This window comes from Saccopteryx bilineata, chromosome 2 (genome assembly GCF_036850765.1).
Source record: "Saccopteryx bilineata isolate mSacBil1 chromosome 2, mSacBil1_pri_phased_curated, whole genome shotgun sequence".
In the NCBI taxonomy this organism is placed as follows: domain Eukaryota; kingdom Metazoa; phylum Chordata; class Mammalia; order Chiroptera; family Emballonuridae; genus Saccopteryx; species Saccopteryx bilineata.
In genome coordinates, this window is record NC_089491.1 from 105,509,386 (window position 1) to 105,535,421 (window position 26,036).

A 26,036-nucleotide genomic window follows, 5' to 3' on the forward strand; every position below is an offset into this window, starting at 1 on the left:
TAAATGCAAAACAGACTTTCAGGTCTGTTAATAATATGTATATTAACCGACTTTTTTTTTTTTTTTGTATTTTTCTGAAGTGAGAAGTGGGGAGGCAGACAGACAGACTCTTGCATGTGCCCGACTGTGATCCACCCGGCATGCCCACCAGGGGGCGATGCTCCCCTGCGACCGGAGCCATTCTCAGTGCCTGAGGCGGAGGCCATGGAGCCATCCTCAGCACCCGGGCCAACTTTGCTCCAGTGGAGCCTTGGCTGTGGGAGGGAAAGAGAGAGACAGAGAGAAAGGAGGAGAGGGAAGGGTGAAGAAGCAGATGGGCGCTTCTACTATGTGCCCTGACCGGGAATTGAACTTGGGACTTCCACATGCCGGGCTGACGCTCAACCACTGAACCTACCAGCCAGGGCTATTAACAGATTTTTAAGAGTTCAACTCTTCCCACACTGATTTAACTTTTTTTTTTTTAGTGACTGTGACCTAGAAAGGGACAAATAGGGCAGACAGGCAGGAAGGGAGAGATGAGAAGTATTAATTCTTCATTGTGGCACTTAAGTTGTTCATTGATCGCTTTTTCATATGTGCCTTGACCAGGGGTGGGGCTCCAGCATTGCTCAAGCCAGCAACTTTTGGGCTCAAGCCAGTGGCCATGGTATCATGTCTATGATCCTGCACTCAAGACAGTGACCTTGCCTGACCTGTGGTGGCGCAGTGGATAAAGCGTCGACCTGGAAATGCTGAGGTCGCCGGTTCGAAACCCTGGGTTTGCCTGGTCAAGGCACATATGGGAGTTGATGCTTCCAGCTCCTCCCCCCATCTCTCTCTCTCCTCTCTCTCTCCTCTCTAAAATAAATAAATAAAAAAAATAAAAATAAAAATAAATAAAAAGACAGTGACCTTGGGGATTCAAACCTGGGTTCTCTGCATCCCAGTCCTATGTTCTACCAACTGCACCACTGCCTGGCTAGGCGACTACTTTCTTTGGTTAATTCTGCCTTTTGTTATCAAGTAAAAGCAACTGTTATTAAGTCAGCTTTAACATTTATAGTCAGGGCAAAGGTATCAAATTTAATAAGTGCCTAATATATTTTGGCAGTTATTTCTATCTGTAGGTTGAGTACTGTTGAAGTGGGAGGGGAAGAGGAGTGAAGACAATTACCACTTGGGGAGAATGTGCACCCTGGGTGGAAAGATAAAAGCAGCCAACCTCGGGAAATTATCTTAAGCCAAAGCATTAGATTTTAACTTAATCCTATACTGATGTTGAGGTAATAATCTTTTTTAAGTATGCAAAGACATCTTAAAACATAAAACCACAGGCTCCTGATCAGTATTTTCTGCTTAAAATAAGTAAATTTTTGATTCAAGCAGACAGATAATCTGTTCTTCTTCTAGGCTACTGGTGACCCTGATACAGAATTATTCCCTAGAGTACCTGAAAAATTTTGTATTTTGTTATAATGTAGGACCTAAATAAATGTGCCTTGCCAAAAATAGGAGTCCTAAGTTCATGACCTATGATGCTGAATAATACAATAAAAATAAAATAAAAATGTGTTTAACCACTCAAACCAAATTAGTATATGGAGCTAATATCTAAAAATGAGTTATAAAAATGGGGGAGGGAAGAAGCACTGTATTATTTTTAGAATCTCCTACCAAAAGTAACAAGGAAAAAACCCTTCACATTTAAATTATGTAATATAGAGTGAAAATTAATGGCATTCAAATCAGAAAACCTTGAGATTGTATCCAATTGTACTATTTAGTAGATATGACTTAATCTTTAAAGTTCAGTTTGCTTATATATAAAGAGAAGATAATATTCATTGCAAAGATTCATGAGATAACATATGTATCAAGCACAGGCACTCAAGAGATGTACACTCCTCTTGTACCCATATCTCCTTCCAGGGTCTCAGAAGATTACCCTGTGTCCAATCCCTAATCATGCCATTCTCATTCATGTATTCAGAGCACATCATTGGGAGTTAGAGTGATGCCTAGCATAGAGTAATAAGTCTCAATACATGTGCTGACCAAATGAAGGAAATAATGAGGAAATAAAAATCAAGCTAAGGAAACAAAAATATTAAAAAGGTATGTACCTTTCAATAACTTAAGAAGAATGCACAAGGAGGTGATAGGGATAGTCACCATGACTGAAGAGATAAACAGAAAAAAATGTAGATCCTGCCTCATTTCTAGGGTCAAAAGGCAGTCATACATTTATTTCTGCCAGTCAACCTGGGAGGCAGCATCAGAGGGCCACTGAGGTCATGCCATGGAAGCACAGAGAAAGGAAAAACCACTGCCTGGAAGAGTCAGGCAAGACTTCAAAGAGGAAATAAAATTTGAGCAGGCAGAGAGAGAAATGGGACATTTTTGATAGAGGACTATAAAAAGATTTGATCTATGAAATGTGTCAAAACATTCTGGGGAATGCTGAACATTTTGGACGTTTCTAAATACTGTAAATACTACACAAATTCTTTAAGAAAAATATGTACCAAAAAATGTACTAAGTGAATCAATCCACTGGCTGTAAAATAAAGGCACCAATAACCTGTTTTTTGTCTTATAAAATATAACATTTATATGAAATCCTACTCTATACTTTGTCTAATATAGTTATATATCATTTTTACATATTTGCTTTGGTCAGTTTTGACAAAAAAAAATAAAAATACCATTCCATCTTTATTTCTCTTCTCTTGAGACTAATAGACAACTCCATTTTACAATATCTAATATTTAAAGCATTCAGAAGTCAAAATGTGTGGCATTTTTCACCTTGCCAATTTCATGTTAAGTCAAGGGCCTATTACCAGGCCTAGAATCCCAAAGTTAGATAAAAACAATCCATTGGGATAAAAAATCTGCCAAATCTCATAATTCAAAAAAGAAACTGTTAAAGATGGTTGTGAGGTTTTGGCACTGTGAGTTCATGTCGTTCCATAATAGGGTTTGTATTTCATCTAATCAGCAAATCGGAAACCATAAAAGTTTTGGTGGTGTGAGGGGATTAAAATGTGGATTGTAATACACGAGTCTTTCCTTCCCTGCCATATGCTTCAGTGAGTTAAAACTTCTAAATCTTGTTTTTAAAAAACGCCTTATAAAAATAAAGTAGCCTGTAAAATCATATTTTTAGTAAGAGAAACAAAATATTAGGCTTGAAAAGAAGAAGAGGAGAAAAAAGGACATAACGTTTCTATAACCAAAGTAGTATCAGGCTCTAAATATGTTCAGAACTGGGTACATTTAAGCCTTCATTTTTTTTTTCCCTATTCTAAGTGACCTTTCCTTAGTTTTTGAAAATAAGGCATCTGAAACTCGTATAGGTATTTTTTGAAGGTGGTCCATTTATCAATCTAACTAAAAATGATTCCATTTGAAATCCTGAAGATCATCTCAAAGACAGTAGTGAGGGCAAAAGGTACATAAATTCTGTTCTCATGTGGAGCTATGTAAATTATACTATCAGAATAAGAAACTGAAAGTTTTCATAAGCTAAAACAATTTTTTTCTAACTGATTAAACTTGACATTTTATCATCTCATAAGTAGCAGAAATAGCCACTTGTCCCCATCAACGTTTATGTAATATTCTCCATTCCCTTTCTCTATTCTTTTTCTGTTGGGCTTTATTATTGATTCCTTTCAAAATTTCTTCTTCTTTTTTATTTCCTTATCTTTTTGTTTTTATATGGAAAGCTTTCTTCACCTCTATTCTCCTATCCTTAAAATGAAAATGATTTTGACATTGTAATTTTTATTCTTATTTATTTTCGATTACAGTGTACATTCAGTATTATTTTACATTAGTTTTGGGTTTACAATATAGTGGTTAGACAATTAGATCATTTACAAAGGGATTCCCCCGCCCCGATAGTTCTACTACCCACCTAGTACTATACATAGTATTGACCATATTCCCTATGCTATACTTGACATCCTCGTAACTATTTTGTAACTACCAATTTGTACTTTTTAATCCCTTTACCTTTTTCACCCACCCTCCCAAGTCTCCTCCCCTCTGTCAACCATTAGTCTGTTCTTTCTATCTATAGGTCTGTTTCTGTTTTGTTTGTTCATTTATTTTGTTCTTTAGATTCCACATTTAAATGAAATCATAGGATGCATGTCTTTGACTTATTTCACTGAGCATAATATTATCCCATCTAGGTCTATTTATGTGGTTACAAGTAGTACAATTTCATTGTTCTTTTATAGCCAAGTAATATTCAATTGTATAAATATGTATGTACCACATCTCCTTTCTCCAGTGGTCTATTGATGGGCACTAGAGTTGTCTTCATATCTTGGCTATTGTAAATAATGCTGCAATAAGCATAGGAGTGAATATATCTTTTTGAATTAGTGTTTCTAAAAGCTCTTTCTCCTTTTTCATTATTTATGTTTTAATGATATCCTGCTTCATGAAATACTACTTTACCATTTCTAAGAATTATAAAAACTTTCTTCTCTTTCCTCCAGTATCCTAATAATTTGCTTCAGTTCCAATCTTTCACATTTTAGACTTTCATATGGTTGATGATCCTTGCTTGCCCATTGATATTTAACAGAAAATTAATAAAAGCTGAATGATGCTCCTTAGACACAAGTGTTCTTTTTAGACAGAACAGATTCACTTTTGTGTTATCTGCTTTGAGAACTAGCCATTTATAAGGCTTCTCCTAATGTAGTATGTAAGTGGGAATCTTTCCCTTACAATTATCAGTTTCACTTGAAAAAAATTCAACAATTTCTTGGGAGGTAGGGTGTGTGGGGTGGAGAGATAGGGTTGCTGAGGGCGTATGAAATCTGTGTTGCTGGTGTTCTCATGTGGTAGGGTAAGGGTACTGAGAATCTGGGTATTCCACTGGAAAGCATTCAGTCAACCCTCTTTTCAGTCCCTTTGCACTCCACTTTCCATTGTGCAAGCTGCTCCTGAGCCCTGGATCTCTGTCATTCAACAGCTCTACCACTATGAGCTTCCTTTCTCATGACAGCAGTGAGTGCCTGGTTGGGGCATTCACTGTGTACATGGGGGAGAGACCTGACTCTTCCACACATATGTTGTAACCAATTACCCCACTTTATGCTCCTAAAATCACTCTCTTCTATGCCAGTTGCCCCCAGACTTGAGTTGTCTCTCCAGGTTTCTTCTTGAATAGGTAAGATTTCTTTTCGCTGCCATCCCATAGCAAAGCCAGCCCTGAGAGTCCAGTGTAATACTTCCTTCCACATTCTGACTTCCATAAACCAGTTTAAGTATCATCTCTTCTCACATTCTGATTGTTCCTATGAGGTTATTCTTTCTTAATATTTTATTCAGTAAAAGTTATCCTTATTAAATGAGAGGTGGGGAGGCAGGGAGGCAGAGACAGACTCTTGCCTGTTCCCTGAGTAGGATCCACCCAGCAAGCCCTCTCTAGGGCTGATGCTCTGCCTATCTGGGCCCACTGCTCTGCTGCTCAGCAACTGAGCTATATCAGTGCCTGAAGTGAGGCCATGGAGCTAATGCTCCGTGCCCAAGGCCAACTTCCTTGAACCATTCAAGCCATGGCTTCAAGAGGAGAAGAAAGAGAGAGGGAGAGAGAGAGAGAGAGAGAGAGAGAGAGAGAAAGAGAGAGAAGCAAGAGAGGGAGAAGCAGATGGTCGCTTCTCCTGTGTGCCCTGACTGGGAACTGAATGCAGGACTTCCATGTGACGGGCTGACGCTCTACCACTGTGCTAACCAGCCAGGGCCTATTCAGTAAAAGTTTGTTCTAATTTACCCATGTAGTCACCATTTCTCTGTGAACTAATCATTCCATACATCACTCAGTAACTCCTAGACTTAATTGTTTTTATGAAGGACGTCTACTATAATTTCTTTAACAAAAGCTTTGAGTAGACTGATTTGCATTCAATTTCTTGGCCTAGAAATCCCCTAATCATGCAAATAAATTCAAAATCAAAAGCCTGGTAGAAGAAGGACTTAGTGACAAACTCCCAGCAGAGACTTTTCATTCTCCATTCAGAGCCCAGACTGAGAGGCAATCCTTCATGCTGCCTTTTTATGTCAGTATGCAAACTTAGTCTATATCATCCTTTCACTAAGGATATGAATTTCCTTGCTTTGTTTGGCAGCTAATTCCTAGCCTCCCACTGGTCCAAAGCTTTGTCTCTTATTCCAGCAAGAACAAAAACAAACAAACAAAAAGCGCCTTCCTTTCCCACTGGTTGTCACAACTGGTAAACTATTCCAGATCAGCTATAGGATAGGCCAACTGTTCACTGTTCTGGTGTTTAGTTTTCATTTCATTTCTGGCTCCTGGGAAATTCTCTTATGCTTTTTTGAGTTCAGCTATGAACTTAGAGCATATGTGTTATATTTTATTAAGCCTATCTAAATTTTTTATTTTCGTGAGATATTTTCTAGGTACCTAGTCTGCTTATACAATTTCTTTAATAGCATTTTAGTGATACCTTAGAACAGGGGTCGGGAAGCTTTTTGGCTGAGAGAGCCATGAACTCCACATATTTTAAAATGTAATTCCGTGAGAGCCATACAATGACCCATGTACATTACGCATTATCCAATAAAAATTTGGTGTTGTCCCAGAGGACAGCTGTGATTGGCTCCAGCCATCCGCAACCATGAACATGAGCGGTAGGAAATGAATGGACTGTAATACATGAGAATGTTTTACATTTTTAACGTTATTACTATTTTTTAATTAAAGATTTGTCTGCGAGCTAGATGCAACCATCAAAAGAGCCACATCTGGCTCACGAGCCATAGGTTCCCGATCCTTGATCTAAAGCCAACCCCACAGTCAAAGCAGTACATTTTTTCCACATTTTCTACACAGGTTCTAACTTAGCATCACCATCATTATGACCTAACAAACCTGAGTTAACTGGCTAAGAACCAGTATCTCCAAACACATCTACCTCAGTCTGCATGGAGAAAAGCAACTTGTCAAAGGTGTGGACTGCAGGTACTCACAGTTAGAGCTAGTAGCTTCCCGTAGGTGAGATGAGCAGGAATGTGATCCGTCTTGGACCTCAGTGATTCCATATACCAATGCTCTGCTTCAGGAAGTTTGCTCAACCGCATGTAAGCTTCACCTGGAAAGCGAATTGTGAACATCAGTCCGAGGTCACAGCTTTCCAACAGCCTCTGCGATGGTATCGCATCACCGTGCTTACAGTCTATGAAATTTCAGACACTTTGGCGGGTCTTTTAATCCGTTAGTTTATCTGATTCCCCAAAAGACATCAAAATTCCATTTTACAGATGAGAAAATGTGATTGGAGAAATTAAGTAAAATGGTTAAAATATAAAGTGTAGTAAGAGGTAAACCTTTCATTTTGCAACGAGAAACTCTGACTCCCAAGTATATGTCCCTTGTCACTTTTTTTTAAAAGATAAGTTAGTTCTTTCTTATGTACAATTTTTTTTGTTGTAATTCTCATTCATTCATTCCTTTAGAGATTCAAGCATTTAGAGAATAACTATTAAGTGAAGAGCACTTTATGTGATGCAGAAGAGAAAACTTGAAGGTAATATACCCTCCCAAGTTTAAAACCATATTGAGAAGGTAAGATTAAATGAAGGATTTGAAAATTAATAGATTAAATATTAGTGATTTTTTTAGAATTATTTGCATTTTATATTTTAATAAGTAAACAAAACTTACCCATTTCATTTTTAAAATCTAACAAATCTAAGACAATTATTTATCATGGCCAGCATCATGTTCAAAGCTAGTCTGAGGTCCAGTCATCTGTTATTACCTTCAGGTTATGCAAATTTTACCTACCAAATAGCATTTCACTAAATGAAGCTGAAAGTATACTGGTTGCCCTTTTATTATAATCTCTCTCTCCATTATATGATTAGACCATGAAAGAACATTCACTCATGGGGAAATTATATTTGAAGATAATTTGTATATTTAAGTTAAGTATTGTAGCTTTAACAATCACTGCAAATGTATGAACTACTATTCAGTTTCTGGGAACAAGCAGTAGACTGGTAACCTGCACTTTTTTTCACGCAGACTTTAATAGCTTCACTCATCATAATCATGATAGCCTGTCTGTTCCATTGAGAGGTGCTCTCAGAGGCTTTTTCTAAATGTGCTGCCCACATTTCTTGTACATCCTTGTTTCAAAAGAAGATCTAGCTAGCTACCTTTTATTTTAATCCTATTCTCCTCCTTTTAGCACAGCACTGCCAATACTAATATGTGTGATGGAGTGAATTAATGTGAGTCTCCTGACCTTCTGAGTGCCCTTTGCTCAGCTGGTCAATAAAAAAATGTTGGTGACAGACAATATGCAGTATGTACATGTCTGCATCTACTCACACACATCGGTATGTTTAAGGACTGTTTGAGAACAGTCCTTAAACTATATTATCATAAAAATGATAGCTAGAAATTTTTTTGTTTTACTAAAACTTAAAATGTGTTTGCATTTACAAAGAATTTGGTTAGATTAAATCTCACGCTCAGGGTGAGATGAAGGAAATACTGAAGTGAAGGCCCATGGCTTACATAAAATACACACAATGTCTATATAAAAATGGTGGCAATAAAAATGAATTTAACTTTCTCTAATAACTATATTTTATTTATAATAAATAGCTCTATAAAAACTGAAACACTGGCCATGCGGTGGCGCAGTGGATACAGCATCAGACTGGGATGCAGAGGACCCAGGTTTGAGACCCCAAGGTTGCCAGCTTGAACGCGAGCTCATCTGATTTGAGCAATGCTCACCAGCTTGGACACAAGGTCACTGGCTCGAACAAGGGGTCACTCGGTCTGCTGAAGGCCTGCAGTCAAGGCACATATGAGAAAGCAATCAATGAAAAACTAAGATGTTGCAACACGCAACGAAAAACTAATGATTGATGCTTCTCATCTCTCCGTTCCTGTCTGTTTGTCGCTATCTCTCTCTCTCTGCCTCTCTCTCTGTCTCTAGGAAAAAAAAACAAAAAATTGAAACAGTGTCAAACAGATTTTTGGGAGGGGCCTTGTCAAACTAACAAATATTTCCAAATAAAGAAAAAAGTAACTTTTTCTTAGGGAAAGTGAGCCACTCTTCACACTAAAATAATACTATATATAATTTACATAACAGAAAGTATGCACAATCTCTAAAAAGCTGAAAATTGTAAAGCAATTAATAAATATTTATCTCTAAAATGGAACCTCATACTAAACTCAGAGTTACAGCTGAAGATGGGCCTGCATTGCAGGTTGTTTGAAATCAACCTGAAATTCTACTTTAGGTCTTCAAATATTCATAAAGCACTTTTTAGAAGTTGTATGATCATTGTATTTAATACAGCTTCCAATTTTTATTTACAAGAAATCCAATTAGCCTGCCCAGTGGTGGTACAGTGTATAGAGCATTAACCTGGGACACCGAGGTCCTAGGTTTGAAACCCCAAGGTTGCCAGCTTGAGCACAGACTCACCTGATTGAGTGTGGGGTCAATGGCTTGAGTGTGGTATCATATATAGGATACTACAGTCACTGGCTTGAACAAAGGGTCAGTGACTCAGCCAGAATCCCATGGTCAAGGCACACATAAAAAGCAATCAATGAACTAAAGTAACGCAACTAACTATGAGTTGATGTTTCTCATCTCTCTCCCATCCTGTCTCTCTCTCTCTCTCTAAAAAAAAAATACAATTAATTTGTATAATAATAACAGTAGGTTGTCTGTCCAGAAAAAGAATGCATGAGAACCCCAATTCCAGAGTGGAGATACCAATCTTTAAGTTGTTGATATCTGATAATTACTTCAGTATGTATTCTCTTTTTCCTAAGTCAGAAATCTATTATTACTAAAATCTACTTTGAAATAAAATATTATTAATTTACTATTTATTTGTGGCTGGCCCAGTAAGAATTTATAAGAAATTTATTAATTTTTAAAGTTTGGATGATGGAGAAATATAATTTAATAATGCCTCTTGTCAAATATATGAAAACCATGAATAATCAGCCTACTCGGATGCTATTCATTACAACGTAAAACAAAACAAAAACACCTCTACATAACCATTCACTGTGTCTCGGGAATAACAACGATTACAATGTCAATAATTCACTAAATGTTTATTATGAATCAGGGTAGCAAGCTAGGTGGTAGGCAAATGTCTAACTTATGTGTGCCCACTTTTTACATGCTATATATCTGAGCATGTAACATGCTTTCTCATTTCCCGTAAGAAGCCTTAACAAATTACCCCCATGCTAGTGGATTTGTACAATAAAACATATTTTCAATCTATCAGTTGCTTATCTCATTCTTCCTAAAGAAAATGTCATTGCCTGGACTTTACAAATGAGGAAATTGAGAAGCACAATGGCTGAATAAAACAGAAAAAGCCACAAGTGTGAGAAGTGTGGAGCTGTAATTATCCCAGGACTACCAAACCTCAAAGCACAGTGCTTTAACCAGCTGGCACAGAGTGATCACAAACTTTCCAGCTTGGCTCTCCAGCTCAGGCGAAAATTATTCGCTCTTTCTTACTCCAAGAAAACTGCTTTCTAGTTTGTGACACATTGGCCATAGAGTTCATTTCACTCAGCCTTGGGCTTATCTGTTGAATGAAAGGGGTAAGAAAGAGCCATAATAATCCATGGATGACCTTTAAAAATACTGCTGCTGCATATGTTCCTGTTTTTAAGGGGGAAATATCTGCCATTATAAGATGCACTTTAGTCTAAAGTTAACTTCAACACACAAACAGTCTATAAAAGTGGTCATAAAATCAAGATGCAAAGGTTAAGGATGCAAGGAAATGATCATGCGTGAATTTCACTATGTTTAAAAGTAACTCAATATAGATTTAAGTAATAAATAAGTAGTTGTTATAACCGTGGCTCTGACAAGGCAGTGCTTCATATTTCTCATTTCTGATTCATTGCAGAGAATAGAACACTCAATTTACAGTGAGGAGGAAGACTCAGGAAGGATAAGTGACTTGCACAAGGACAGTTAATGGTCCTCTCCGGAAAGGTTGGATTAGCTCTAAAGCCCACGCTTTTTTCCATTGCATCAAGCTGCTTACCATATTATGAAGTGTGTTATTTCATGACTATCTACTAAGGTCTTTAATATAGTTTTGTCTACTGTTACACTATGCCTACACTAGAATTAATAAGTTTCATTTTACAAAGAAAGTGGCTGTTGCTCACCGAGTGTCACCAACTTACTTAGTATTAAAAAACGAGCAAATGCTACTATATTCAAGATTCAGATTCGAGTGACTGATTTTATACCATTCTGTCTAAATACTATTACACAAATAATTAGAGAGGGATAAAACAACTGCAAAAAGTGCCATCTGTAGATTCAGCTTTAGGAGACTGACATGTATGTAATACTTTAAGCTTGATTAAAATAATAAAGTCATAAAAATTCCGGGAAGGAAATGGTCACAGAAAAAGAAAGTTCAGTAAATTCAATAAGTAAGGTAATGGTCCTCGGTTAGGAATGGGTGGAGGGAAGGGGTTAAGTCATCCTCTCTGGTACTGTAATTCTTAAGTTACAGTAACAGAAAAAAATGTTTCCCAGAGGAAAGAAGCAATGATGACTATTTTCTTTTCATCGTGAGGGGCGGGGGAAGCATAACAGAGGCACTTTCATAAGAATGAGAGGATTGGCTGTGCGATGATGTAGTGATCAGGTTCATTTCTGATTCACTCACAGACAAAGGGTTCCGGATGTCTCCAGGTAGACTTCAGGCAGACAGAAACCAGTTTCAGATGTACAACAAATAATGTCAGTCTTCCGCCCCCAAAACCCTGCATCTAAATAACCCAGGCAAAGCTTGCTCCTTAAAGGAAAGAATGCTGCACTATTAATGATGAAATAACAGCTTTCACTGATTCTTATGTTTCCAGGGACTGGCCAGCTTCAGCGTGCAGATACAGAATAGAGCAGGGCAGGGGACACAGCACCCATATTTGTCAGGGTTCCCACTTGTTTCTCCTGCTCTTGCTCAAGATAGTATGTTAAGACTCAGTTTAGATGCTCCCCTTTTTTAAATTTTATTGAGATATAATTAACATACAGCACTGTATCAGTTTAAGGCTTCCATATATTGACATATAAGATATTTTGTAAATGACTACCACAATAAGTTTAGTTAACATTCATAATTTCATATAGATACAAAAAATATAAAGAATAAAATGTGCTTCTTATTGTGATAAGAACTTTTAGGATTTACTCTCTCAGCAACTTTCAAATATACCATACAGCAGTGTTAACTATAGTTATCATACTCATTATAACCCCAGTACTTTTTTTTTTTTGTATTTTTCTGAAGTTGGAAACGAGGAGTCAGTCAGACAGACTCCCGCATGCGCCCGACCGGGATCCACCCGGCATGCCCACCAGGGGGCAATGCTCTGCCCATCTGGGGCATTGCTCTGTTGCAACCAGAGCCATTCTAGTGCCTGAGGCAGAGGCCACAGAGCCATCCTCAGCACCCGGGCCAACTTTACTCCAATGGAGCCTTGGCTGCGGGAGGGGAAGAGAGAGACAGAGAGGAAGGAGAGGGGGAGGGGTGGAGAAGCAGATAGGCGCTTCTCCTGTGTGCCCTGGCTGGGAATCGAACCTAGGACTCCTGCACGCCAGGCAGACACTCTACCACTGAGCCAACCGGCCAGGGCACCCCAGTACTTTTAACTAGAAATTTGTACCATTTGACCACCTTCATCCCATACCCCCAGAACCCAGATATCCCCCTTGTTTTCTTTTTCTCTTTTTTCCTTTAAGTGGGAGGAGGGGAGATAGTGAGACAGACTCCCACATATACTCCAACCAGGATCTACTCAGCATCCCCATCTGGGGCCGATGTTCTGACCAACCAAGCTATCCTCAGTGCCTGGGGCTGACTCTTGAACCAATTGAGCAACAAGCTGCAGGAGGGGAAGAGGAGGAAAGGGGGAGAGAAGCAGATGGTCACTTCTCTTGTGTTCCCTGACCAGTAATCAAACCTGTGAGGTACATATGCCGGGCCAATGCTCTAACCATTGAGCAACCAGCCAGGTCCCCAGATTCCCTATTTTTAAGAAAAGATTTTTGTGACCATACTTACAAAAAGTAATTACCCCTCCCTTACTCAACTCTTACAGTAATTGTTAAACGCTTTTTAAAAAACATTTCTTGAATATCTTACATATAAATTTTAGGTTAACAAATACAGATAATGGATATAATTGTAAACACGAACATTATTTAGATATCACTCATCCCTGCCTGGATGGTATTTGCAATCTAGTAAAAAATAAATATATTTATTAGTATTTTTCAAAGTTTGATTTTTATAGGCAGATGAAAGAAACTACATAAACACTTTAAAAAATATTACTATTTATAAATTTAATCTGTTTTAAAAATGTGATTTCATAGACATTATGGTTTGGAATAAAAAAATAAAAATAAGAAGTAACTAAAGATAAAGATGGTAAGTGGTCACGAATGTATTTTGACAGTGGAACTGAAGAGGTGTGAGAAACACCGAATTGTAGACACCTAGTTGTCATTCAAGAAATTATAAAGTTTCAGAAGATATGTTTGTAAGAAAATTACAAACTGGGGAGAAAATCTATTTTTGTAAAAGGCCTCACAGAGGTTATAGCATTTTCCTGGCTCTCAAGAATAACGGGAACACTCATGAAGTGGGCCCATACAACTTCCTGCAGGCTTCCTGCGGCCAGCTCAGTGAAAGCATCTCATTGCCAAAACTCCAAATTTGGGGATACACTGCCTGAAGGGCAGGCATTCTATAATAATCTCTCTAATGTCTAAGCTTTCAAAGTCTGAGGATTTACCTGGTCACTAAGATTATCCTCCATTTTTCAGAAATACTTATTTTCCATTTAAGGTATTAGGTTTAGTTTGGTAGTTTTTATACTTAGTGGTTTAATAGGTTGGTCATATATATTTTTTAAATGATCACTTTACCAATCTTCAAGTTTTTATGATTATTTCCTTTCTTTATGCTACTTTCAACTTTTTTAGAAATTAATTTTGCCACATAATTTTAAAATAAAATCAATATATTTAAATTAATTTGATTTACTTCATTTATTTGTTGAAATCATTTACAAACATGATGTTGCATTACAATTATGAATTACATTAAGAAGTACAAATTGGTTGTTCCAGAATTGTCATGGGGATTTAAAGTACAGTATAGGGAATATAGTCAATAATATTCCTTTTTTTTTTTTAAAGATTTTACTTATTAAGTTTAGAGGGAGGAGAGAGAGAGAAGGGGGAGAGGAGCAGGAAGGATCAACTCCCATATGTGCCTCGACCAGGCAAGCCTAGGGTATCGAACCAGCAACCCCAGTGTTTCAGGTCGATACTTTATCCACTGCGCCACCACAGGTCAGGAAGTAATATTCTAATAAATATGCATGTCCAATGGGTGTGTGAATTATTCGGATGATCCCTTAGTAAGTTATGCAATGTCTAATCACTGGGGCGCACACTTGAAACTAATATAGTAATCAACCGTATATCAATTGTAATTGAAAATAAAAATTGATGAAAAATTATGAATTACATAACAAAATGCTAGTTACATGGCTGGGTTTCAAATTCTTACTTTGCAATTAACTAGTTGTAGAATTGTGAACAAATAAGTATTTATAGGGCCTTAGTTTTACCATCTACAAAATGAGGGACTAAGAATAAATAACTCCTTTGTCTCTAAAATGATACAGATGATCATTTGTAGGTTTACCACTGCTCTGTAATTTATACACAGTCATTCATAAATCAATGGCACTATCCTAGTCAGTTTAAAAACAACTGCTGTATTCACGGATTTTTCTACATGACCCATTCAAGGCTGGCTATATTCTGATCAAATTCTGATCCTTTTTAAAATTTTTAAATATTTACACATTTTTTTAAATTATGGGTGTATCTTCTCATTACAGAAAGTCGGAAAGATTGTAATTTTATTAAATTGAATAAATTCCATCACTCATAGATAACAACTGATAAATATGAGTGGTTTTCCCAAATTTATTTTATATGCTGAAAAATTCAATTATATAATTAATAAGATATTTGGGTAATTTTAATAAGCACTTAGGTTTCTTCTAAGTGTTTTCTATATTAAGTAAAAATGTGGTGATTTTTCCGAAGTTCAATTTTCTCATTCAAGACCAATATTCAATTTTTGTTTATTTAAAAAATCCCCTCCCAGGCCCTGGCGGAGTAGGTCAGTTGGAGAGAGTGTTGTCCTGATATACGCCAAGGTTGTGGGATCGATTCAGTCAGGCCAATACAGGCAATAACCAGTCAATGCATAAAGAGGTAGAACAACAAATGATGCTTCTCTCTCTCTCTTTTTTCTCTGTCTAAAATCAATCATTAAATAATGATTTTTAAAATATTCCCTCCAAAATTTTTATGCAGATATTGTACCTACTTCAGCAACTATTACCGTTTATCTATATTTACATACTTCTTATCATTACTTTAGAATACATATGTAACAGTGAAATCCCCAACTAAAAAGCATTAGCAAATATAATATTTAAGATATAGAATACCAAATTGGCACGTGAAAATACTAGCTCAACTTCAGTTCCACAAGTAGAATATGAGAACAAGTTTTCTAAGGCCCCATCTAAATAAAATTTTAATGTTTTTAAAAATACTCACTGGAAAAGAAAAAAATGTTTTAATTTCAATTTTTTATTTTAATTATTAATGAAAATGTAAAACTTTTCATAATTTTTTCACAAATTTTATCCATGAATATTTTTATTTCCATGTTATTATTTAATGGTTTAAGCCATTTTTTGAATTTTGATATTTATCTTTCCTTTATGGTACTGCAAAAGTTGGTTAAAATTTTTTTGTTTTAGACTATCTTAATTTTCATATATGCAAATCAAGTTTACTTTCCTTTGCAGCTTTATCACTACAGCTAGTGCTCGATTTAGGACCACGATTGGTTCTGACAGACCCATCGTAACATGATTTGGTCGTAAGTTGAGTAGGCTATATATATGTACAGTACTGTGAAATGATGTTATAAAAATCTTTAAGTCATATATCATAATTTCCTTTCATTATTATTATTTATCATAATTTTCTTTGTTCATTTTATGCCATTTGTATCATCTCTACACCATTTTGTTTCTTATTTTTACATTCGTCAGGTTTAAGTAAAACACTGCATTACCAGTACAACTGGTTTACTATTTGCAAAGACAATTTCCTCTTGGTAGACATCTTGGGAGGGGTTTGATGAAAAATATCCAAGACACAAAACACAAATTGCTGTACCGAGTCTGGGATAACAGTTGAAATGGTGCATGCAGAGATGGTAGTGCTGCCGGAAGCTGGTCCGCACTGTTGTACGCCCAGCTGGGCAACGCTTGTGCTGCCAGACACGGAACAGTTGTGGCTAGCGATTGTGGTTGTAAAGTGGAATGGTTTTAAGTTGCATAGGTCGTAAGTCGATCAATATTTGTACTTTTTATGCATACAAAATATTGTTCTCCCCTAACTATATGGGTTTATATGTTCTCTCCTAATTATATAGTTTCATTATAAAATTGGCTACTTTGTTCTACAGGAAATACATTTTGCTACATGATGAAAGAAAAGTGTTACATTTTATTGTTTCCAAATAATTAATCAATTATCCCAGATCAACTTTTATAAAGACTTCCTTCACCACACAGGGTTTGAAATGTGGCAGATGACATGGACAAACAACAAACTACCAACATGGCCAAGTGCCCCTGGATCTTACCAAGCTCAGCAATGGTGAATGAACTCATGGAACATGAGAAATGACAGTGAGCTTTGAGGTCGGTTACATGCTTATGGACAACATTTAAATATAATATTGGGAATTATGGAAGAAGCTGTGACTACTACAGAAATCGATGAAGAAACATATGAAGATATATATAAATCAATAAAACAAAATATTCTGATGGTGTTATTTCAGGGAGACGATGTTGTTCTAGTTGCCCCTCCACTGAGAGTTATCTGAAACAAAGAATTTATCCTGTATGGAAATTAGTAGACTTTCTATGATTGCGTCTTTAAATATAGAAGATATTCAAAAGCAAAACCTGTGTAAAATTAGATATGGAGAAATGATCAAGGATTCTTCCACTCCTGAAATGAGCTCATGTGTATATAACTCACAACTTCTTACACTAAATGGCATTAAAAGTGACCACCTAGATGCAACCCTATTTTTTAGGAGTTGATTTGCTCCACTGACTTTTTTAGATAATTTCTGATGTTTTAAAAATTTTAAATAAATTGGGGTTTTTTTGAGAGAAAAAACCTTCCTTCCCTCACCAATATTTAATTTCACAATTATTTTATATAAAAGTACTATGAATTTTTATCTGTTTCTAAGGGTCTCCCTCTGTCTTCCCGATCCGGTTTTCTGTTCTTATACTAGTATAATATAGCTTTAATTACTATAGCTTCTTCTAATATTTTCATATTGAGTAGAGCAAATAATATCCATTAGTCTTCCCTAAACTTTTTTGTTCTAGTTTCCTGTTAAGTCGACTAGATGAACATTGGGATCATTTGGTCAAATTCTTAATAACATTCTTTTTGAATAATTTATTGCTACTAAATTATAATCATTAGTTAATTTCAGAAGAAAAATTTTATAAAACTGAATTTTCTTATTCAAGATTATACTCAATTCTTCATTTAATCAAACAACCCCACCCTTTGTATTTACCTATAGAACCTACCTCACCCGTTATAAACTTCCTAATCCCAGACTAGTCTATGAGACATGTAGAACCAGACACCTTATCTGACCCTTCATCTCCTTATCAATCCTCCAACTGAAGTTCAGAAGCCTCTGGCTCTAAAGAGTTTTGATAAATATCTGATAAATAATTGATCACATTATGTATTAACTAGGATTTAGATGTTACAATTTTATCTAGGATAGCATTGAACAGAAATTTCAAAAAAACTGCTTCTTCAAGATTCTGTAGTCTGCCAGAACCATATGACTTCAGGAGTCTATTATATCAAGAGTTTAATTTGCTATGATTTTAATTTTTTGCTCTTTACTTCTCAGTGAAAGCATTAATGCAGAAACAGAAAGTTTGGCTTTATTTATTTATTTATGCTATAAATTTGCTATAACTATTGGCTGTCAAATTTTGTGAATCTCATATTTAAATCTTTATCTCAACTTTATAAAAATAATACAGTCTAGCAGCCTTAGATACATTGGTTCTGGTTGGAAATCTTCAATAGCTAATGTCTAGAACAGAAAAAGATAAAGAGAGAATTTTAAATGATCAAAGGAATTAGAGAGGTTGCTTTTATCTGATGACAGAGTTCAACAATTATAATGTGTTCTATTGGGGTGGAGGGGTAGGAATCAAAATGAAATATAATCCAGGTCTTAAAATTTAAGAGGGTAGGCCCTGGCCAGTTCGCTTAGTGGTAGAACATTCACCTGACGTGTGGGTGTCCTGTGTTCAATTCCTGCTCAGGGCACACAGGAAAGGCAACTGTCTGCTTCTCCACCCGTTACTTCTTTCTCTCTCTCTCTTTCTCTGACTCTCTCTCTCTCTCTCTCTCTCTCTATCTATCTCTCTCTCTCTCCCCCTGCCACAGTCATGGCTCCATTGATTCAAGCAAGTTGGTCTCAGGTGCTGGGAATGTCTTTGTGGCCGCTGCCTCATACGCCAAAAAAAATGGCTCTGTTGCTGAGCAATGAAACAATGGCCCCAGATGAGCTGAGCATTGCCCCCTAGTGGGCTTGCTGGGTGGATCCAGTTGGGGTGCATGCAGGAGTCTGTCTCTCTGCCTCTCTTCCTCTCAATAAAAATAAAATAAATAAATAAAATTAAGGAGGGTTATGAAAAGATTCAATATTTAACTCTTCATTGAGTCCTATATCATCAAACTTAAAGGAAATATTAAAGCCTGAAAGAATGTTTTTAAAGCAAAAATAATGCAAAGAGAAAAAAACCCAAATACATGTTCTGTTAAGTAAAAACATATCAAAGAAAGGGGTTAAACTTCGGTGAAAGTTAAAAAGGTTCCTAATTTCTAGTGTGAGGTTACAGACAAGGAAACATCTGATGTACCATCAAAATTTAACTTGGATAAAAGCCAGGATCCTGTGTTAATATTTCTCTACTTGCAACTGGGGAGCCTCCAGTTCTACAGGCTAATCAATTCCCTTTACGTTTTCAAGGAAATAAATCACTGAAAGTAATCAATCAACAAATGTTGGAGCCAATTCTATTAACTGCTCAGCAGTTTCCAAAAAAAAAAAAAATGAAAAAGGGACATTATGTGTGTTAGAAAGGTGGGAACGGTGGTATATGTTCATGTGTATGTTGGAGGTGATGAGCCTCACCTCCCAAAATATAATACTGTCCTCAATGGATTTACAATGAAGTAAATAAAATGGCTTACTATAACTTAAATATTTAGAAAACACTAGAAATATCAAGGAAGTGTTAAATCATGTTTAATTAAAAACAGGTTTATACCAAAGAAAAAAAAAGAGTAAGAACACATTGTACTAGCCTGGAAAGAATTAATGAAAATAATAGTTTTCAGAGAAACAGGACTTGAATATTTGCAGAAAAATATCAGAAGAGGATAAGAAAAGCATTTTCAGTTTTATATACATCTTCTTATAAATACATTTCATATCTATTTCTAGACCAAGCAATGTGTCTCTATAATATACAATGAATAATTTATTTTATACTATATTTTTATATTAATGTTAAATTCATCCTATTTTAATGAATATTTGAAAATAAGATTCTATGACAGTTTTAAAAATGCATATTCATAATTAACATGAGGGCTAAAATTTACATTCTGAAACAAAACTTTACTTTTTTTTTAAATTCTGTATTCAATTTGAGTATAGCTATAGCTTCTATCAGTGCAGATATAATTAAAACTAAATAACAGCTCATTAGGGGAGTCAAATGAGATTTTTATGTAGGAAAAACTTTGCCCTACTTGTTAGGAAAAACATACATAAATGCACACATAGCAAAGTACATACAGTTAACACTAAAATATATTTAATTTAACTTAATTTTTATTAACTTGCCAATTCTAAATATGTGTAAGAACTTATTTTCTTGGCATTGATTTTCAAGATTATATCCTTCATAAAAGATTGTATTCTACCTCATGGTTATGTCCATTTCATCTAATTATCACCAAAATGGGTATCTTTGAAAAATGCCAGATTTTGAAATCTAGCAAATGAAATTCCCACATATAATATTATATCACCCCAATTTTATGAGAACAACCTGTACTTACTATTTAGTACAAGATCCATTCTATGGATAGTGCTGAATGAAAGAGTAAAATGTATACTGTTTTTCTCATTTCTTACTGAAGCCTCAGAAAACAAGTATTTCAAGCAGAACATATTGAAACTATTTGGGAATTAGAGAATAAGACAGATATAATTAGGTATTAATTTTAGTGTATTCCTTTTATTATAAATCAATTTAAAATAAAGTTTTTAAGTTTCAATCTTTCCTTTTACCACAAAACTGGCAAAAGTAAGAATTAATGTAACAGGTGGGCTTGTGGTTTTAATAGCAATGAAATATAATCAACTGTCTCATATCATGTTTCCAGGAAAGCAAGTGACACTAGCCCCAAGCATGATCTCTTAGGCAACCCCACTATTGGCATGAAAGTGTTCAAACTCCCCACAGGGACCATATATCTTCAAACCCTGGGTTTAATTGAAACTTTAAACAAAATATATTACCTCTTTAATGCAGCTGAACTGGATGCTGACCTTTGCAGAGTATACACTGATGCCAGGCCAACTGATGTCTGTAACCATAGTACACAATGTCGAATTTAGATCAAGTGTGAATAGTAAAAGATAAAATTAAATGACTGGAGTTTTATAATGAGAAATAAACTTTTAGAAGAAAATAGTATAGATTTTATATATGAATTTTATATATTTCTTCTTTTTACTATACAGCCAGGAGTTCATGATTTCCTTATCTTGTTGGCTCCACATCTTACAAAGTGACCTTCTAAACTCCCTCAAAATTACTTTCACTGTTTTGGACTGTTCAACTACACACCTAGCCCTGGTCTCCTGGTCTTGTCCTTTCTGACAATGGATATATGAAAGTGATATTAATAGATTTACCTGAAAAATTAGAAGTTAATATTCTTTTTTGGAGGTACATGGATCAATGGCTAACCCAGTTGTATGATCATACTAATATTTATAGAACTGGTGCACTGATTTTCAAGACTGCCAGCCAACGGAAGCAATTATAGAAAAATCACCAGAACTCAAAATAATGGAAACAGGTGGTATAAAAAGCTTAACATTATTGGAGTGTTAATGCTTCCACACTTGCAAGATGTAAAGTTCAAATCTCACATAGTTAAAAACCATCTCTTTCACAGTTGGTATGCTAAATGCCTCAAGCGATCCACACCCAGTCATAGAAGAAAACGTTAGGGATGTAAAGCATCAGGTCCAAAATTTGCTCTGAATAGCTCTACTCTAAATATATTTTGAAACACAGTGAGGTTAAACACACATGCACACGCACACTCCTCAACAAAAATAAAGGATTTAGCTAAAAAAAAATCAGCCATACAGAAGGCTGAGAAGGAAATAGACTTCTTTTATAGCCATTCTACCAACTAAACTCAGCCACATTATACATGCTTCAAGTATAGTTAGGATACATTTACAAATGAGCATTCTTGCATTTTCTTTTCAGGAGGTACATTTGATTTCTCGTCAATTCTTCTTAGCTCAATAGTAGTGGTATAAGAAATAGTTTTAAGGAATACAGTCATCCCTTGCCATATCGTGGTTTCGCTGTCTCACTGTATCGAGATTTTTAAATTGTATATATCTAATTTTGTATCGTGGATTTTTCGCTATATCGTGGGATTTTGTGATTTATACATATTTTTATATATTTATTATTTTTGCAGTAAAATAAGCATTTTCAGATCTAAAAAAATGAAAACAACATAAAAAAAGTATGGGAAAGGTTAATAACAGTGTGGGAAAGGTTTATAAACGTGTGGGAGAGTTTATAAAGCCTTAAAAATATATTAAATAATAAAATAAATATAAGGTGGCTACTTTGCGGATTTTTGCCTATCGCAGGGGGTTCTGACACCTAACCCCCCCCCCGCCCCGACAGACAAGGGACCACTGTAGTGGCAAGAAATCTAAATACCACTGGCAAGAAATCTAAATACCACTAACATTTCACTATTTTATTCCACAATTTTCTTTCTTAAAAAAAAAAAAGACAAATCTAAAACTTGGACAAGCTTTTAGCTCTAAAAATTGCTCTAATAAATTCACTGTGTGTCCTGTCAGTAGTTCCTTTCCCATCCTCTCTCAGTAGCTCAATAAAATTGGGGAAATCTCCCGTAACTAAAGAGCTACTTTACTGAAACTGAAAATGAAATCAGTATTTCTCCCTTCTTATTAGAGAAAGCATCGTTTCAATTTCAAACCTACGTAATAAAAGATTTGCTCTTTGCAGGTTGATGAAAGTAAATATATTTTCCAACACTGAACTGGGATTTTATAAGTAACAGAATTTGTATAAAAACAATGAAAATAGAAATTATCAGGGATAAGAGAATCAAAATGATATGATTAAAATAAAGGCAAATTAGGCAATACACAGCTGTGGGTCAATCTCATGCAATTCCCCTGGAAGAAATATGTAATCTCTCTTGAAGGTAAAAAGCATATTACCCATAATAAACACAATTTAAAAAAAAATAGAAAAATATGAATATGTATGTAAATTAGGACACTAGTGTTACATTAGAAACAAAAAGTTTGAGATTTTTGTTGTTTGTTTGCTTTTGTTTGGTTTGTGTGGTCCAGTCAACATAGCACAGCCTACAAAGTCAGGGACAAAACAATCTCAAGGTTAAAGCAATACAGTTTTCCATTTTATTTATAGGCATTCACTTATGAAAGAAAGGCCCTACAACTCCAGACCAACTGTGAAATTACCTAGGAAGTTCTCTGAGAACAGGAACCTTATAGACTATTTCTATTTCATACCTCCATCACCTCTGTACTAAGTGAGGGGTTATGTGACTTTCAAAAAACTTCTTTGCAAGGGAAAATTATTCTAAACATAGTTATTGTAGATTGCAGTGACAAAGCAGTAACCCTAGGTTTTCTCTTATTTTATGTTACACATTATGTCTCTTTGTTCTCAGGTTATATTACCAAGATGAAATGGCCTAAATTGCTTATGTAATTAAACCCAACAATTACTTTGCATTGAGAAAGCAGAATAATTTTATTTTAAATAGTAAATAGGTTTAAAATGACCTTGGGGATTGGGAAGGCTTTAGCTGATAAAAGTAATTGGAAGTTACAACCTAATTTAGTTTGTAATAACCTTTAAGGATTATTCAAAAGCAGTGTTTAAGTGGGCATTTTAAGGAAAATAATTATAAAAAAAGAAAAGAAAAATTGAGGATAGCAATTATCACACATAAAAAATTTAGTAAGGCCTTGCATAGTTAATGCCCCTGTGATGAAATCACAATTTTGTAAGTGTTTTTAACCTTTTTAAGATAAGAGGTTTTGCTTTATAGATATTTAATAGATATAAAATAAAAACATATCTATGAAATAGATATATTTTTACTAATTTTAAATGAGCAAAGAAAAGTTATATTGACACCGTAAAAAACATGTCAGTTTCAGTAATACAGAAGTCCTAAATAGAAAAAAGCACTTGGATTTAAGTCAGGAAGCTATACTTCCTGATTCTAATACAAATTGTATAATCCTGAACACATATTTTTGGGGAGTTCATTTTTATCTTGCAATATAAAACATTATGTTAGGAGAATTTTAAGATATAAATCTTCCATCGCAAATATCCTATGAGTCGAGTCTGGAATACTCCTAGAATTTGAGAATAAATGAGAAATTGAGATTTAAAAACACTTGTATTGGCTATAAGAATAAAAAATAATTTTGACTATGTCTAGGGGGGAAATATGCCATGACAGGAGAAAGAGAAGAAACTCTAACCTCAGTGTTACCATTTTAATTTAGAAGGACTTAATAAAATTAAGATTTATTAATTTAATTTAGAACAAATTAGTTAATCTGGCATTAACTGAGTAGGCGTTTCACTTTTGGTTAACATAGTTAATCAAAAATGATTCTAATTGTAGTTGCAAAAGGACACAAGAAAAAAAAAACCTTCAAAAGAAAATACAGCAGTTCTAGACAGTACAGAACCAAGCAGAAACTCAACCGAGTCAGTAACTGCAAGGCCATCTCCATGATAAAATCTAATCTATAGAGAAATAATACTTATTGGTAAATACAAAATGAACTGAGAGTACTGTTATTGCTACTTGGAGGTTTAAGACAAAAATGCTAATGATTATAGTAGAAGGTAATCTTATGACACACTTACTAGGTCGGGCATTTCATCCTATCACTTCACCTTCATTATCCCAATCAGTCCTCAAACTGTCACCACTATCACAACCATCTAAAGCAGTGCTAAGTCAACCTGGTCCCTACCACCCACTAGTGGGCATTCCAGCTTTCATGGTGGGCAGTAGCGGAGCACCCAAAGTATAAATAAAAAGATAGATTTAATTATAGTAAATTGTTTTATAAAGATTTATTCTGCCAAACTTAGCGAAAATCTGACATAAAGTACTTGGTAAGTAATTATTATTATATGCTTTAACTTGCTGTAACTTGCTTTATAAATTTTATAAAGTTACTTCCTTGCTTTATAAATCACCATTACTGTGGAACCAGTTAGAAAATTTTACTACTAACAGAGATACAAAAGTGGGCGGTAGGTATAAAAAGGTTGACTACCCCTGGTCTAAAGGATGGGAAAAACAGCCTATAGTTATATAAGCTGCCCAAGGTTGCTCGGCTAGTAAGGGCCAAAGCCATGATTTGAGCCTGGGCTATCTGACTGCACAGTATACTGAATCTCCACTTAATCCAACCTATTCTCTCCAGAGAAAATGGAGGCCCACAGAAATAAAGTCATACACTGGCTAGGAGCAATTTAAACACTTATTTTGTGATTTGATCTCTCAATATTTCACGTATTCTCATACCTCGCTAATTACAGCCCCACTAGAGATAGATTAATTTTTGTTTCGCCTATTTAGTACCTGCGTTATATCATTTGTATATTTGTAATTCACAGAATTCTGAATGGGAGAATATGCCTCAGTTATTGTTATTCAATCATCTTGATCTTATAACTCAAAGAGAATAATAAGAATATATTTTTAAATAGTTTTTTTAAAATTTATTTAGGAACTGCCAGAGTAAAAATTGTCTTAGCATAAAATATAGAAAAAAAATTACATTGGAAAGTAAATTAATCAAACTTCTTTTTCTATTAATACACAATTGGGAAAATATGATTACTCATTTGGTGTTCGGGATACGTCATCTACTAGAATGTCAAGTGGAGTAATCTGTTCCTCATAAAATGTTCAAGGGAAGGGAAAATGCAAAGAACTAGTGTTTGTTTGTTTGTTTGTTTGTTTTAGCCAGAGAACATATATACATAACACAGAGACACGGGCAACAGTGTGGTAATAGCCAGAGAGAAAACAGGTTGAGGGTTAGGTGGAGGAGGGCAGGGGGCGAATGGGGACAGAAAACGGACTTTGCTTGGGGCGATGGGTGCATGCTGCTGTGTACGGCTGATGTTCTGTGGAGTTGTACACTTGAAACCTGTATGGTTTTGCAAACCAATGTCACCTAATAAACCCAATTTAAAAAGGAGTAAAATAAAATATAACAGAAAAAATAAACAAATCAATAAACAAAAACAAAAAGAGCAACTGCAATGAACTGAGTTATTAAACTAATAATAACATTCAAATACGACTGTATGTTTTCTCACATATTCCTTTATTTCTCCTAACCTCCAAATAAAAAAAAATAGGATG

The 26,036-nt window shown here is 35.2% G+C and overlaps 1 protein-coding gene and 1 pseudogene across 2 annotated transcripts in view; one reads left to right on the forward strand and one right to left on the reverse strand.

Moving 5' to 3' along the window:
- The window catches only part of TMTC2 (transmembrane O-mannosyltransferase targeting cadherins 2), a 420,661-nt gene that overhangs the window by 117,066 nt on the left and 277,559 nt on the right, over nucleotides 1-26,036 (reverse strand). For both annotated transcript variants that reach the window (XM_066257560.1, XM_066257561.1), the window contains exon 8: nucleotides 6,997-7,118. In XM_066257560.1, coding sequence (XP_066113657.1) covers nucleotides 6,997-7,118 — 122 coding nt within the window. The remainder of the gene's footprint in view (nucleotides 1-6,996; nucleotides 7,119-26,036) is intronic.
- Nucleotides 16,749-17,058, forward strand: LOC136323698 (U6 snRNA-associated Sm-like protein LSm3 pseudogene; annotated as a pseudogene).